The following is a 17054-nucleotide window of genomic DNA, read 5'->3' as shown; positions in this document are numbered from 1 at the left end:
CAGGGTGCCAGTGATTACATGTAAATCTCTTTACAGCACTGCATGTCAATTCTGCCATGAAATAGAAATGATCTCTCAAAGCCCAACTGGTGTGTGGCCAAAGGCAGCGAATCATGCAGGTGAATACTCACTTTCTTGGCATTAGACATGTAGATAGGTGATCTTTCCCAAGATTGAGAAGAGGAGAACAACCTCTCTGAAAAAGCAGACGGAAGTGGCCGAGGGAATGTGGTCCGTCCAAACTGAAGTCAGTGCAACAAGAGCAGGGAATGGCAGGTGAGTGGCATTGCACTTTCAGGTGCCAAGTCCCACAATCTGACTTTCCCAGCATTCTCCCACACAGTGATCCTCAGAACAACACACATTGCAGCTTTTGCTCATTGTCTCTATCACCTCACAACCCCATCTGTGCAGCTACTCACCCTCATTCTATTGCTCTCTCACACCCATGCCTCACATTCGCTCTCTGCAAACGCTGTCCTTCCCTCCTCTCCACACAAACCATTCTGAACACTCATACCTCTCTGCTCTCTCTCCTTGCAGGCGAACATACAAGAACATAATGATAAGAAATAGGAACAAGAGTAGACTATTCGGGCCCTTGAGCCTGCTCAGCCATTCAACAAGATCATGGCTGATCTTCTTGTGTTTCGATTTCCACATTCTCATCTACAACTAACTAGTGGAGATGCAAAGAAATTGGTGGTGGTGGTGGAGTTGGGGGGGGGGAAGGGGGGGGGGGGGGGGGTTGGTTTGGTGGCCCTCCAGTGACAGGAACCTCGATGGCCGTTGGCAACAGAGTCCAACCGGCTCACCGGGAATCAAGTCTTGTTCCAGGAGGCTGAAGATGTCAGTGAAGACCTACGGTGAAGACCTGAGCCTCCTGAGGTACTGGAGCTTACACAGGTTGAGAGAGCTGATCCTCTGCCTGTAGAACCTATGTTGGGGGTCTAACCTTCTTGGAGCTGGATCTGTGTGTTCATCCCTCTGCCCTGTGGAAAGGCATGTGGTGGAGAAGTAGGCAGCTGCTGCTGCTCCTACTGGTGTTGGTGGTATTGGTATCACTGTTCCTCTTGCTCCTTGTCAAAAGTTCAAAGCAGGGTTCCAAAAGTTGCTCCCATACTGTGCTGAAAAAGGGCAGCAGGGGAGGTGGGTGAAGAGCAAGCCAGGTGAAGTGACTTCCAAGAAGTACTCGCTGAGAAAGAGAGTGCGCTGTGAACAGCAGCCTCTCACCTGTCCGTGGCTGCAGCTCTTCAGCTTCGCCAATCAAAGGGTTCGCTGTCCCTCTTTCACTGAAGAAGCATTTCCCGCTGTGCACTCACCTTGCTGACCCTGGCAAGTTGTTGACAGTGCAGGAAATAGGCCCACTCACTGTTAAATCCAGAATCCTTGGCTAAGACACAGAACATATTGCTCTACTTGAATATTTAAATGCTTTACCTGACAGCTGCCATGAGGAAGAGCAGGTGAGGGGGCGGTGGTGCAGGGGGCGGGGAGTGATTTCCTACATGCCTGCAAACCGGCCCAAGTGAAACCTGGAAGAGGGTGGATGATGCCGGCAACTTGTGCCGGACATCATTTTCAGGGGATTTAACTCCCCTCAGGTACCCAAATACCCAAATCCACCTGCCATTGCCTGAAACAAATGCATCCCTGTTTCCTCCTGGTAAATTACTTTCCCAATTTGCTTTGTATCATCATCATCAAACTGAAATATATTGCTCAGTGACGAAGTTATCTGAAGACCATAACCAAATAAAGTATCAACTATCTGAAAGTATACAAATTTGCGAGTTTATGCAGTAAAATCTGCATTTGATCTCCAAGGAATGTAGAGGCTGTAAATGCCTCTAAATTAAATCAACTAGTGCTTACTCTGAGCCATTGATGGAATAACATCCCATAAAAGGAAGTTTATTGCAATATTACAATTTAGAGCCAAATCTGGATTATGTTGGCAACATTCTGTTCCACATATTATTTTGCCTTTCCAGTGGGTAATATTTTTGGTGCCTTGAGTGTTCACCAGCGAAAGTAAACATCACTATTGAATTGTTTCTTTTTCCTAGGAGATGAATCACCGACTGCACTCATTGTACACCTCCTGTGAAAATTCCTGAGTGGAAGACTACTGCACAATTGAGAGTCTGAGATTATGCTTTCGGCTTGTGAGGAATATTTGAAGCTTCCAAAATCGAGCTTCAACAAATCAGTGTCAAAAGCTTTCAACAAAGAAGACAATATTAATTGGTGATTGCCAATTAGGATCATTCCCTTCCTGAGGAAGGCAAGGTCAAATGTTAAATTTCTGACATAAAAGCAAAATATCACGGATGCTGGAAATCTGAAATAAAAAAACAGAAAATGCCGGAAAAACTTAGCAGGTCTGGCAGCATCTGTGGAGGGAGAAACAAAGTTAACCTTTCAAGTCCATGTGACTTTTCTTCAGAGCTCTGAAGAACCACATGGGTTCAAAACGTTAACTCTGTGCTGAGTTTTTGCAGCATTTTCTGTTTTTATTTGAAACTTCTGGCAGTTGGTTAATGAAGCCGCAGACTAAAATTCAATCTTTACTTAGTTTTAGGTTTACTCAGAGTGAAGCATTACAAACGTGTAACTCCTTACTCTACCTCACACCACCACTGTCAATAAATGTCTCTTTATTTGTGCTCAAGTAATTGGCTAATGAATGCCCTCCACCTGTATACAGTTATTCTTATTTTGTACAATTTGTTTTTATTCAATCATGGGATGTGGGCATCGCTGGCTAGGCCAGCATGTATTGCCCATCCCTACTTGCCCTTGAGAAGGTGGTGGTGAGCTGCCTTTTTGAACCGTTGAAGTCCCTGTGGTGTAGATACACCCACAGTGCTGTTAGGGAGGGAAATCCAGGATTCTGACCCAGCGACAGTGAAGGAACGGTGATATATTTCTAAGTCAGGATGATGAGTAGCTCGGAGAGGAACTTCCAGGTGGTGGTGTTCCCATGTGTCTGCTGCCTTTGCCCTTCTAGATGGTAGTAGTCTTGGGTTTGGAAGGTGCTGTCTAAGGAGCCTTGGTGAGTTCCTGCAGTGCATCTTGTAAACGGTACACACTGTTGCCACTGTGCGTCGGTGGTGGAGGGAGTGAATGTTTGTGGACGGGGTGCCAATCAGTAGGCTGCTTTGTTCTGGATGGTGTCAAGCATCTTGAGTGTTGTTGGACCTGCACTCATCCAGGCAAGTGGAGAGTATTCCATCACACCCCTGACTTGTGCCTTGTAGATGGGGGACAGGCTTTGGCGAGTCAGGAGGTAAGTTACTTGCTGCAGGATTCCTAGCCTCTGACCTGCTCTTATAGCCAGAGTATTTATATAGCTCATCCAGTTCGGATTCTGGTCAATGGTAATCCCCCCAGGACATTGACAGGGGGGGATTCAGAAATGGTAATGCCCATTGAATGTCAAGAGGCGATGGTTAGATTCTCTCTTGTTGGAGATGGCCATTGCCTGACACTTGTGTGGTACAAATGTTTCTTGCCACTTGTCAGCCCAAGCCTGAATATTGTCCAGATCTTGCTACATTTGGACATGGACTGCTTCAGTATCTGAAGAGTCGCAAGTGGTGCTGAACATTGTGCAATTATCAGTGAACATCCCCACTTCTGACCTTATGATGGAAGGAAGGTCATTGATGAAACAGCTGAAATGGTTGGGCCTAGGACACTACCCTGAGGAATTCCTGCAGTGATGTCCTGGAAGTGAGATTATTGACCTCCAACAACCAGAACTATGTTCCTTTGTGCCAGGTATGACTCCAACCAACAGAGAGTTTTCCCCCATAACTTTTTTTTAATAAGGGATGTGGGCATCACTGGCAAAGCCAGCATTTGCTGCCCATCCCTAATTTGCCGTTGAACTGAGTGGCATACCAGGCCATTTCAGAGGGCAGTTAAGAGTCACCTACATTGCTGTGGGCCTGGAGTCACATGTAGGCCAAGTTAGGTAAGGATGGCAGATTTCCTGCCCTAAAGGACATTAGTGAACCAGACGGGTTTTCACAACAATAAATGATAGTTTTATGGTCACAATACTGAGACTAGCTTTCAATTCCAGATTTATTAATAAAATTTAAATTCCACCAGCTGCCATGGTGGGATTTGAACCCATGTCCCCAGAGCATTTGCCTGGCGTCTGGATTACTAGTCCAGTGACATTACCACTGATTCCCACCGACTCCAGTTTTGCTAGGGATCCTTGATGCCTTGATGTCAAGGGCAGTCACTCTCATCGCACCTCTGGGGTTCAGTTCTTTTGTCCATGTTTGAACCAAGGCTGTAATGAAGTCAGGCGCTGAGTGACACTGGTGGAACCCAAACTGAGTGTCAGTGAGCAGGTTATTGCTAAGCAAGTCACTTGATAGCACTGTTGATGACCTCTTCCATTACTTCACTGATGATAGAGGGTAGACTGATGGTGCAGTAATTGGTCGGGTTAGATGTGTCCTGCTTTTTGTATACAGGACATAACACATTGCCGGGGTAGATGCCAGTGTTGTAGCTGTACTGGAACAGCTTGGCTAGGGGAACGGCAAGTGCTAGAGCACAAGTCTTCGGTGCTATTGCCGGAATATTGTCAGGGTCATAGCCTTTGTAGTATCCAGTGCCTTCAGCCGATTCTTGATATCATGTGGAGTGAATCGAATTGGCTGAAGACTGGCATCTGTGATGCTGGGAACCTCTGGAGGGGCTGAGATGGATCATCCACTCGGCACTTCTGGCTCAAGATATTTGCAAATGCTTCAGCCTTATCTTTTGCACTGATATGCTGGGCTCCCCCATAATTGGGCATGTGATTCTTGTAGAGCCACCTCCTACAGGGAGTTGTTTAATTGGCCACTGCCATTTACGACTGGATGTGGCAGGGCTACAGAGCTTAAATCTGATCTGTTAGTTGTGGAATTGCTTAGCTCTATCATTTGCTGCTTATGCTGTGTGGCGCACAAGTAGCCCTGCGTTGTAGCTTCACCAGGTTGACACCTCATTTTTGGGTACGCCCGGTGCTGGTCCTGGCATGTCCTCCTGCACTCTTCACTGAACTTGGGTTGGTGGACTTGGTTGATTGGGGGATATGATGAGTTATGAGGTTGAAGATTGTGGTTGAGTACAATTCTGCTACTGCTGATGGTCCATTGTGCCTCATGGTTGCCCAGAGTCAGCCTGGGATTGGGGGGGGGGGGGGGGGGTGTTGGTGGCAATATGAGGTAATCAGCAGGAGGTTTCCTTGCCCATGTTTGACCTGATGCCACGAAACTTCATAGGGTCCAGAGCTGATGTTGAAGACTCTCAGGGCAACTCCTTGTATACCACTGTGCCGCACACCTGCTGGGTCTGTCCTGTTGGTGGGACAGAACACACCCAGGGATGGCGATAATGGTGTCTGGGGCATTATCTGTAAGGTGTGATTCCATGTGGATGACTATGTCAGAGTGTTGCCTGACTAGTCTGTGAGACAGCTCTCCCAATTTTGCCACTAGCCACCAGATGTTAGTAAGGGGGACTTTGCAGGGTTGACGGGGATGAGTTTGCCGTTGTTGTTTCCGGTGCCTGGGTTGATGCCGGGTGGTCCATCTGGTTTCATTCCTTTTAGACTTTGATATAACTGAGTGGCTTGCTAGGTCATTTCAGGGGCCAGTTAAGAGTCAATCACAAATGGCATCAAAGAGCTGTTTGAAGGCATATTAATTGATACAGAAGGAGAATTCTCACATTTTTCATTTAAAGATCTATCTGGGTGAGCACCTGTGTCTAACAGGATTGTTACATACTGAAGAACTTTTGCAGTTCTGTAAAATGCTATCCAACAACGGAACTAGCACTTGCAGGAATTTGGACTGTCCTGGCAATGGATTCAGTCAGTCATCATTTACTGGTGGATGAACATTAGAGTTTATCTGATATGTATCAATCCTTCATGGTAAATGACCTTGGCAATATGCCTTCCTGCCCTAGACATTCAAATTCTTGGACTTCTTCCTGGATAGGAACAGGGTTCTTTCCCAGTACATCATCTGCACTTCAATTACCACCAACAAAACCAAGTTAGTGCAAATCGAGAGAACTTCCCTCTGGGATTCTGTAAACTTTTGGGGCTGAATTTAACCTGTGGTGTGCCATTCCCGATGGCGGAACCCAGCAACCACATGATTCGTAAAAATGTTTAAAGGGCTGGCGGCAGGCACATGAAACACGTGCAAATGCATGATGGGCAGCTTTCCATTGGAGGATCCTGACATCAGGTGACTTTTCAGCAAGTCTGGGTGGGCTATAAAAGAGCCACCTGGACAAGCACGGAGACTCTGCATCAAGGCCAGAGGTTGCACATCTGCTCATTTTGTAGTTTACTCCATTTTTTCCCCCCAAACCTTCACAACCCTCAGCTGCCTTCAAACATCACCCCTGTCACTCATCACCTCGTTAAAACACATTATCCCCCGACACCCCTCCCCCACCTCCACCATTACGTTAAAGCCGAAATATCGGAGCAAAGCTGTAGAATGGTTCAGTGATGTCTCTCTGCAGATTCTCCTATAGGCTAATCAGGGAAAGGAGGAAGGCGCGCTTCCTGACCGACGGCAACAGAACGGCCCCCTGACTAACCAAGGTGGCCTGGATGGAGAGGGCAGAGGTGATTGGCAACTATGGGGTCCACCAAAGATCCTGGCTCCATTGCAAGGAATGGGTCAACAACCTCCTTCGATCCAGTTGGGTTAGTGGCATATTGGCATGGGATTCTCTTTCATGTGGGCATCAGGCGATGTATATGTGAGAGTGTGCAGCAAGGCTAGTCAGGTAAATGTGTGATCAGCCTCAGGACTTCTCGGTACTTGAGGCCAAAGCGTGTGACAGTTTGGCTTGAGTGAGCGATTAGATATAAAGTAACACCTCCAGCCAGTAGGTGCGATGGGGATATGTGCAGACAAGGGGGTCAGTTGGCACTTATCAAGTTACGAAATCTCCACTTTCTCCTGCAGGACAAGCAGACCCATAATCAGAAAGAAAGCGCGAACACGGGCAGAGGGGGTGCCTGATTTGAGGGTCCTCACCCCTGCTGAAGAGGGAACACTTCAAATCGCTGGGGAACAGGGAGGCCGCTCTGTAGAGGATGGTGATGCTGGACTGGCAAGGGAGCAGAATGAGAATGGATCGAACTTGGAGCTGCCATAATGGGCGTCCAGAACCACACGAGACGTTGTGCTGTGCTCACAGACTCTGTGAACTGTAATGTGTTTCTTTTTGTTCTTCTTTACAGTTGCCCGGAATCCAGACCCCAGGACTCAGCCAGTGGAGACCAAAGACTCCACCTCTGGGCACGATGACACCAATGGCCCAGGGGATGCATCATTACCCGCCTCCCCTGCACCCTCCACCAGCTCAGTTACACCCACCCAGGCTGCAGAGGGGTCGAAATTCGATTCAAGATCAACATTCTGGTGAGCGGAGCACAGACATGTCCCAGCAGCTGAGGAAGGCTGTGACAGCCCACGTCCCAGACACTCAGAGGGCTGCTGGGGATCAGGCCCCTGCTGAGCCCCATGCGGATGATGGGCCTCTGGTCACGGCCTCAAGAAGCCTGCTGGAAATGCAGCTGAGGTTAGGGAGACATAGGGGGAGATGCCAGGGGTTATGCTCAGCTTTGCCCAGAGTATGGTGGAGTCCCATGCCACTCATGTCTCAGGCACGTGAGTGTGTGGCTTCCTCCACGGAGAGTTTGCAACTTCCATGGACAGCCAGGTCGAACAACTGATCCATATGCGCTCGAACAGCCATTCCATCAGTCTAGACATGGGCTCAGTGCAGCAGTGGCTGGGCGGGAGGGGAATGAGGCAGCTTGACCTCCCTCCAGGTGCTCCTTCTCCTCAGGGAGATGCCAGTGCACCCAGATAGAGGAGAAGGTGTGACATCTGCCCCCGGGGGCTTCCTCTCAGGGTAGAGTGGATAGCCCTAGTCACCCAGAATCTGGCCGCCAATCTGGGCAGGGGCCTCGGAAAGCTGAGGAGACTGAGGGTTCTGCAGAAAATGAGTCACGAGAGCTCTCTGAGAAATGACCACAGACTGTCATGATTCTTTGCATGTGGTCATAGGTATGTTGGTTGCAAACCAGTTGGTGGTTTGGAGAATAGAATCCCTTGTGATTCACATATACCACCGGCTGCTCTGAGGGAGCTCTAATTGCAACGTAAGTGCAGACAATTACTCCATGCACCCTAGGGAACTGAGCGATGGCCACAAAGCACATTGCCCTGGTCACCTGGCTGTCATCATCTGTGGTAAACCTGTGAACTCATTGGCACAACGGAAGAGGGCACTAGTCACCTTCTTGATGCACCTGTGCGCCAGCCAGCAAAATGCCACGTTGTCCACGGAATCCCGGAAGCAGTTGGTGATGATCAAGTTCAGCGCTGCAGTTGCTTTGAGGGCCTCTGGCACTGGATTCTGCCGAATCCATGTGGCTACAGAATCGAGCATTTTACAGTGACTGCTTTTCCAGGACATCCTCAGGCGGGGGTGTCTCTGGCATTGCCTCTCGGATACCTGGAGGTAGCTTGACCATTTCTTGAAGACACACTGCCACACCAGGTGCCTTCTTCTCCTATGCCTTCCACAGATATCTGCCTCCCTCTCTGGTGCTGCCTGCGACTGGCATTGTAGCCTCAGTTGTTGCACCCTGTCCTCCTGCCCCCGAGGTTGTGTAGGAAGATTGGAATATGAGACCCACAGGTACTCTATCAAGTCAATTGTGTGAAAAGGCAGATATGAGAACCAGTGTGTCCATCAGTTCCATCCATACAGCTGCTGAGCAGTTAGATTTTCTACTTGTCACATTGCCCACACCCAAAATTCCATCTGCCCCACACTGGCCTCCTCCCACTTGGATCTGCACTTCTGGAAGCTGCAAGTGCGGTTTCCAAAATAGCAACCTCTCGAGTTAGAGTGAGCATGGTTTTGCAAGCCCTAACCCTCCAGCCTCCCCCTGTAACCTAATAATTTATCCCCATCATCTTTGACCCTCCCATTATCAGTGTGTGCCTTCCCCTGTAACCCTTGAACATCCCCAGATCACCCTGGACCTCTCGTTGTGGAAGTGTGCATGTCATCTCTCCCTCCTGAGCCCACCCCATCCTTACTGAGATTCCTCCTCTGTTCCTAGATCCTTCCCCATCATCCTTAAGAGTTCCCTTTGATCCTGTGACCCATCCTACGAGACCTCTACATATCCCTACCTCAGACTGAACCTGTCCCCTATCATGCCAGCCAGCACCCTGCTTTTTGCACTCATGGACAGCACTGACCCAGCCTTTAGGCCCCTCATCTTCATTCTGTACACTGACTGAAGCCACCACCACCCCAGGCCCCCACCCCCCCACCCACCCACCCAACCATATCCAAGACCCAGGCCCACGCCACTGCACACTTCCACATCCTGACCCCACCTTATGTCCTCCCTCAAAGACCTCCCTTGTCCCCACCCAAACCCATCACCCCACCTTACTCCTGACTTGCCCTTGTCCATTCCGTTCATCCCAGCAAGCCGCCATTCTCCTGCTCTCCTCTCTTGTGCCGCAGAATTCAACAAAGACAACAACCACTCACCTCAGACCCAACTGCACAAAGCTGACTGCACGCCATCTTTAAACGACTGCGAACCAGGTGTCACAACGTTGGCATGCACTGCTGACTTAATATTGAAGGTCGGACTTAGCTTCAATAAGTTTTAATATAAAGAGTATGCATGGCACGCAAATGTAGCACCAGTAGGATCCTGCCATAGGACGGCATGAGGCATGACTCACCACTGCCATCCTGTTGACTTAATCTCTGCATTTTAACATGCCTCCCCGGCTGATTAACTCAGCCCCGCCATGTTCCCTGCTCCCAGAGTCTTTATTAAATTTCGCCCTATTTTTTCTGGTCAGAGCTCAAAGATTCACTGAAACCATTTTAAATCATATCTGTGGCCATGATGGAGGAGTGGAAACAGAAAATAGAAGCTTCAAGCCAAGAATTTGTTGGGATCTTAAACATTAGGGATAGCAGCATTGGGCTATCCAAAACTTATACTGGACAATGCTAAAACCATCAAATAATTCTGCAATGATGACAAAAGTGTGGGTGTCAAAGGCTGCTCTTCCCCAAAGGAGTATGCTAGCAACGAGAATGTGAGAAAAGTAAATGGGACTCAGCAAAAAAAGGGATATTAGGGAATGTTACTGTAGACATTCCCAATGACCCCTCTGAAATGGAGATTTCAAGATTTTTATACATTGCTTCCTGATAGCGATTTAGAACATTAATTTTTTAACCCAGGCCAACCCATGATTAAGAATTTTGTGGGGTAAAAGCAGTATCCTCACCAGAAGAGTTTCCCAGATCAGTTTTGTCTTCTTTTGCTGAACATTTGTCCTCACAATGAACATCAGTAATAGGTCACTCCACATTTTCCCCATTTCAGGTATTGGGGGCACCCTAACTACTGGAGGAGAACCATAAAACATGCTGCAAACCTGCTTCACCATAATTCAGCCTGATTGACAAGAGGCTGGGACATTATTGGGGAGTTGGCCTTGTGTTCTGCCTACTCTACCAACTGATAGACCTAACCATCCCACAGGTTCCCAGAGACAATTGATTAGATAATGGACGTAACCAGAGAGCATCTCTGGGGGTTAAGCTTCTCCAACTCTTTTTCTGTGGGGTCCTTTCCATGTTCAGGCTGCTGCATTGGAGCTGCATAAAACCTGCCAGGGTAGTGCTGATAAGGTGTCTGCCCTGAGATGACCTTGTTTCTTAGTTGATGGCACCAATGCTCGGAGCTACCAGTGGTGGAGCAGGGACCCAAGAATCTGCATTAAACACCCCTATGTAGAATGCAATTAGGTGCAGCATTAAATTTCTTCGACTCCGCTGGAATAATGCACCATAGCCTCCAGATAAGAGTGGCGAATCTGATAATCTCAAAGATGCTTCAATTAATGACACAGATGCATGTTTTGCCAGTTCATCAATCCACTTGGAGCTACAATTACAGGCTGAGCAATTATAGCCTCAAGGACAAAGATGTTCCTGACATCTTCCTGATCAAAATAATACTTGAGGCTACTTTGGAGACAGCTTTCCCCCAGCCAAGTCTGAAGCACTTAGCCAGGTAAGATAATAAGATAATTATGGAAGAGGAAGGCCATTCAGTCCATCTTTATTTATCCATCCAGAAAGACTGTATAGTTTTCCCTTGCAGCACCCAACTGTTACTTCATGTTTTGAGGATTTCTGGCACCAATAATCTATCTAGAAACTCCATTCCAAGTGCTGACCACTCTCCATGTGAACAGCAACTTCCTGATACCAGTCTTAAGTTTTACTTTTGTTAGTTTCAAATCAGTGTCACCTGGTCTTACTCTCTCAATTTAATTTGAAGTAACGCTTTAGACTTAAATTTTCCAGTCCTTGAACGCAACTATAAAAATTCAAGCTAAAAGAAAATAACTGTCTTATCTTCCAGTGCTTAAATGCTTCCCTTGATTCACAGTCAACTGAAAGGTACCAAGTATTCAAGCTGTGGTCTGATGAGATACTGTACAATTTGATCATTATTTTCTCTGCGCTAATTCCTACAGTTTTGGCTGTGTAGTCCAATACTCTAATGCTACTGTTGATTGCATTGCTTGGGCACACTTTGCCACCGGCACACAGACACACTTCATGCCCCCACAATGGCTCTTCCGCCTTTTCTTTCTTGGCCGTCATTTTTTGCCAACCTTTCTAAAAGCTGAAAACGTGATTGAAGTATTTGTGAGGCCTTTTATCACCACGTGCACCCACTTACCGTAATTTGGCAGCATCACATTAATTTGGAGCAGTAGCCCAGTCTGCTCGTGACATTGTGAGGCCCCTTTATTTCACTCCCTGCGCAGGGAACAAATTTCGCTGGTGCTTATGAGCTGACCATGCACCTCATACTTTGCACAAGGGTCTTGGTGACTTTTTCAAGAGCTTTTAGAAACGTAGGAGCAGGCGTAGGCCATTCAGCCCATCGAGCCAGCTCCACCATTCAATACGATCATGGCTGATCACCCACTTTTCCCCCCACAATGACTTTATGTCATTGGCATTTAGAGATCTGTCAGTCCCTGCTTTAAACATACTCAGTGACTGAGCTTCCACAGCCCTTTGGGGTAGAGAATTCCAAACATTCACGGCCCTCTGAGTAAAAAAAAATTCTCCTCATCAGGGTCCTAAGTGGCCTCCCCAAATATTGTGCCTCAGTGCTAGACTCCCCAACATCTAACCTATACCTACTCCGTCTATCCCTTTAAGTATTTTGTAGGTTTCAACGATTTGTGATTTATGTGGATAAACTCACTGATACTTTGCAATTCAGATATTACAGCTCCACAATTCAGTGGTTCATTGTAAATTTAAGTATGCCCTAATATCACCTTATGTAGCTCAGTGTTAAATTTTGCTTTATAATGGTCCTGTGAAACGCCATGGGACATTTTATTGTGTTGATAAATATATAAATGCAAGTTGTCACTGTTGTACACCTAGTATTTTAGGGATTATGGGAATAGGCATAAGCTGTTGAGGCCCGCGAACCTATTCTGCTATTCAACTCGTTCATGGCTGAATTGTATCTTAACTCCATTTACCTGCATTGGTTCCACATCCTGTAACACCCATCCCTAAAAGAAAATCTCACTTTTGAAATTTACAATTTATGTTGTCACAATTGCTTTTTTTGGGGGCGAGTAAACCAATTTAACCTGAGAATTTTCTTATGCAATAATGGAGGATCCTTAAGGAAGTACAAGAAAGGCAGTTTGCCAAACCTTTTCCTGCTCTTTCCATAGTGTAAGAGTTAATGACATAAGCTATGTTGAAATGCTCACTGCAGTGAAAACTGCACATAGGCCTGAATTTAGTCCCTCGTCGGGCGGGCTCTGCAGGGGTGAGCAGGAGCAGTCAGTAAGCCGACCGCTGCCCTTGATCGGGCTGTGACTGTGATTTCACGCCAGTGGGCCAATTACGGCCCGCCCAGTGAAGAATACAAGCCCAGTTTCCCCACTCTCTCTTCATAGGACAGTCAGGCCATCCCAAGAACAAGTCTGGTGAACCTTCGTTGCACTGCCTCTAGGGCAATTTCCAACTGAACAAGTAACTGGTGTGTCATTGTTGCTGCTGACAGAAGGGAAAAAAAAACTAGAAGCATTTTGTGGTCAGGGTCATTGTGCAGTACAAGACTATGGGAAAACATGTTCTATGGCATCATGTGAGACCCAAAAAAATCACAAGAAGGGAACTATCGAGGTTATTTTCTCAAGTTCAATGACAGGTCATCCAATGGTATTTGAAGACTAAAGAAATGAAGAAGAATATTGACTACAGAAGAATGTTGATTTCAAAGGGTTTTGAGAGTATCAGATAGGGAGAGAAGGCAAAAGAAATCATGGGCAGAATTTTTCGCTCGTTAGGCGGGTGTGCACCCAACCCAAACGAGTGTAAAGTGACACATGATGACATCGGGCAAGCGTCCTAACATCATCACGCACTCCATGCGATATTTCGTCAGCGGGTACGCGCAGGAGTTGGCAGAGTCACATGAGGGGGCATGTTTTTTAACATCTTAAAATTCTTCATTTTTAATTTTTTAAAATCTTCATCTCCCTGAGGCAGCTCTGTGCCCCAGGGAGCTTTTCCTGTGCGCACCTGTGTGCGTGCGTGTGTGAACTTGTGCGCTCGCCCTCCTCCTCCTCCCCACCCCTGCCACAGGCAGCGCTGACTGCTGCCGCTCGCTTTTCACGCTGGGCAGGCCTTAATTGGCACACCAGCGAGAAAGCACACTCGCAGCCCGACCAAGGGCAGCGGTGGGCAGACCGACCACTCCCGCTCCCCACCCCCGCACAGCCTGCCCGACGAGGGGCTAAATTCTGGCTTATGTGTAACTTTCACTGCAGTGAGCAATTCAACATAGCTTATGCCATTAACTCTTACACTTTGGAAAGAGCAGGAAAAGGTTTGGCAAACTGCCTTTCTTGTACTTCCTTAAGAATTCTCCATTATTGCATAAGAAAATTCTCAGGTTAAATTGGTTTACTCGCTCCCAAAAAAAGCAATTGAGACAACGTAAATTGCAAATTTCAAAAGTGAGATTTTCTTTTAGGGAGGGATGTTACAGGATGTGGAACCGATGCAGGTAAATGGAGTTAAGATACAATTCAGCCATAAACGAATTGAATAGCAGAATAGGTTCGCGGGCCTCAACTTATACCTATTCCCATAATCCCTAAATTATTGGGTTTACAACAGCAACAACTTGCATTTATATATTTATTAACACAATAAAATGTCCCAAGGCATTTCACAGCTCCATTATAAAGCAAAATTTAACACTGAGCTACATTAGGTGATATTAGGGCATACTTAAATTTACAATGAACCACTAAATCGTGGAGTTGGAATGTCTGAATTGCAAAGTATCAGTGAGTTCATTCACATAAAACACAAAAACTCCCAGCTTTTTAAAATTCTTATTCATTCCCAGGATGTGGCATTGCCAGCAAGGCTGGCATTCTTTGGTCATCTCGAGTTGTTGTCAGAAGGTGCTGGTGAGCCTTCTTCTTGAAGAGCTGCCGTTCTAAAGGCAGTGAACCACTGGAGTTTTATGACCTTTTGACAGCTCCACAATCACTTCTATTGACACCAATCTTTTTATTTCTAGACGTTTTAGACCACATTCAAATTCTCAAGTCGTTATGGTGGGATGTGAGCTTACTTTGTTTGGATTAATAGCCCAGGCCTTTGGATTACGAGTACAGTAACAGCTACCACACTACTGTGTCCTGTTTCTCCTTGTTAATTGCTGTAAACCATCCCAGTGTCATCCTGTCACAAACCGTTCCACTAGTGACCTGTATTGCACCTGCTGTGTGGAATGTATACATTTTCCTTTACTCCCTCACACACCATCTGCATCTGCACCCGAAAATGCAGTACTTTGACTTAATTCAATCTGGCAATTTAACTAAACCTGTTTATGAGTGATCTCACCAATCAGGCATGCTTAGGACTTAACTCAAGCAGAAGTTCCAGAGTAGACCAACTTAGAGCCAGTGGGTTAACTATTCAATTATGAATCAGACACGGGATTGTTCATTACCAAAAAAAGGGAGTGTGCAATAAGTGGATTTAAGGCAAAGAAACTCCACTTTTACCTTTAAATTGTTTTTGAACATAGACTTGTAGCAAATATTGGTCATTAGTCTGTGCGTGTGTTTTGTCTAGCACAACTTGCCCAAACACGATCAAATCAATGCGAGATTGCAGAACTTCAAACACAAATTAGACCCAATGTAAAGTGAGTTTACTGGAACTTTTTGTGCTAGTTTTTTAAAATAAAAAATCGCTATAAGTAGGCCCTGTCCAAAAATTGACCATGTCCCCAGATCAAATTAATCACCATGGTGAATTTCCAATAATTGTGTCTTTTGTGAGCCTTTGAAGAGGCTCTTAAAATTAAACTGCTTCTTTTGGGTGTAAGGACACTAATAGGCATGCTTTAAAAGCATGAGTATATTTGTCTTTCAATTTACTAAGAACCTGAACACTCTACACTAATATAACTAGCGAATGGTTCTGCATTGTTTTTTTTAAAGTCATTTTCAGGTATTTAAAGTTGGGTTACTCACAGAGAGTGGATGAGCATTCTGATTAAAATGCTTCCATGTTTGTGATAAACCCATTTTCAGCTGCATTAATAAAACTGCACCAGGTTACCACACCTAAATATCAGGGAAATAACTCTTAAAAGCAAAATAATGAAAAAAGAAAATTGTAAAACACTGCCCAATTGGACTGGTTCATGACAGATTTTATATTCAGCCATATAAATAGTCGTTTAGCAGCACAGAACTTGAGTAGTGCTGAAAAAAGAAATTCTGTCAAAGCTTTTCATCTTGCACTGAACAGGACAGCTGCAAGAATACCAATTCAGGGAAGCAACAATTATACACTGTCTGAGAAGAGAGTGCTAATTGGTTGGCAAGTGGAATCTGATAGAGGCATTGCCATGGAGAATGCAACCAATCAATTAGAGTCCACTTGCCAACCAATCAGCACTCTCTGCTCATAGAATATAAAGTTGTTGCTTCCCCTGATTTTGGTTTCTTGTGATTGTCCTAATGAGTGAAAGATGAAAAGCTTTTGACAAAATGTCTTTTCTCAGCGATATTCAGCCATATGTTTGAGTAGAAACTTAGGGAAAAAAACATTTCCAGTCTAATGCATTTTGCACCTGGGTTGTCAACTGTATCTAAAACAGAAGCTCTACCACATTAAGTCTTATTTATGGGAAGAATAAAGCATCAGAATAAAGAAGGCAGTGGTTAATTTTTGTCTAATAATCAATCCTTCATTAAGTAATTAAAGAACTTACTGCTTACACATCAAGAGGAAATTAAATCACATGAGAAGCTACTTTAAGTGGTGCACAGTAGAAGTGCCATAATAAAGGGGGGGGGGATTTGCCCCTCAGTTTGACATCTTCCTTCTGCTATATTGCAATGAGAAAATAGTAACTGTTCACTGAATGCAAATTATGCGTAAAATGAGAAAAATAGTGATGTCACATTCCTAATGTTAAACAAGAGATGTTTTACTACAGTGAAGGAATATCTCAAATGGGTCCAACTCTCTGAAATTTTTAGGGCTGTGTTACCTGCAGAATGTAGCCACGGATGTAATCCTGAAGCGTCCATCCCAGAGAATGTAAGATCTGGAGTACCTCTTCTTGCTTGAGGACGCTAAACAGACGATCCAGCAGGATTTTGAGGCGGATGGGAATAGCCTGGGTACCATAGAGCATTAGGCTACTAATGTCAAAAACAACGTTAGACTGGACAATCTCCACCTGACTCTGTTGATAGAGGTGATTCACTCGCAGTTTGTCCAGAGCTGCAAGAAAAAAACCAGATATCGGTAAGCTATGGGAAGAATCAAAAAAATCAACTGGGACTTTGTGA

The 17054-nt window shown here is 45.7% G+C and overlaps 1 protein-coding gene across 3 annotated transcripts in view; it reads right to left on the bottom strand.

Annotated features, from left to right (window-relative positions):
* bnc1 (basonuclin 1) overlaps positions 1-17054 on the bottom strand; it is a 139468-nt gene that overhangs the window by 20530 nt on the left and 101884 nt on the right. For all 3 annotated transcript variants that reach the window (XM_041175226.1, XM_041175227.1, XM_041175225.1), the window contains exon 3: positions 16751-16986. In XM_041175226.1, the coding sequence (XP_041031160.1) occupies positions 16751-16986 (236 nt within the window). The remainder of the gene's footprint in view (positions 1-16750; positions 16987-17054) is intronic.

The sequence above is a fragment of the Carcharodon carcharias genome, chromosome 26, assembly GCF_017639515.1.
Source record: "Carcharodon carcharias isolate sCarCar2 chromosome 26, sCarCar2.pri, whole genome shotgun sequence".
Lineage (NCBI taxonomy): Eukaryota > Metazoa > Chordata > Chondrichthyes > Lamniformes > Lamnidae > Carcharodon > Carcharodon carcharias.
This window is presented reverse-complemented; position numbering and strand designations above follow the sequence as displayed.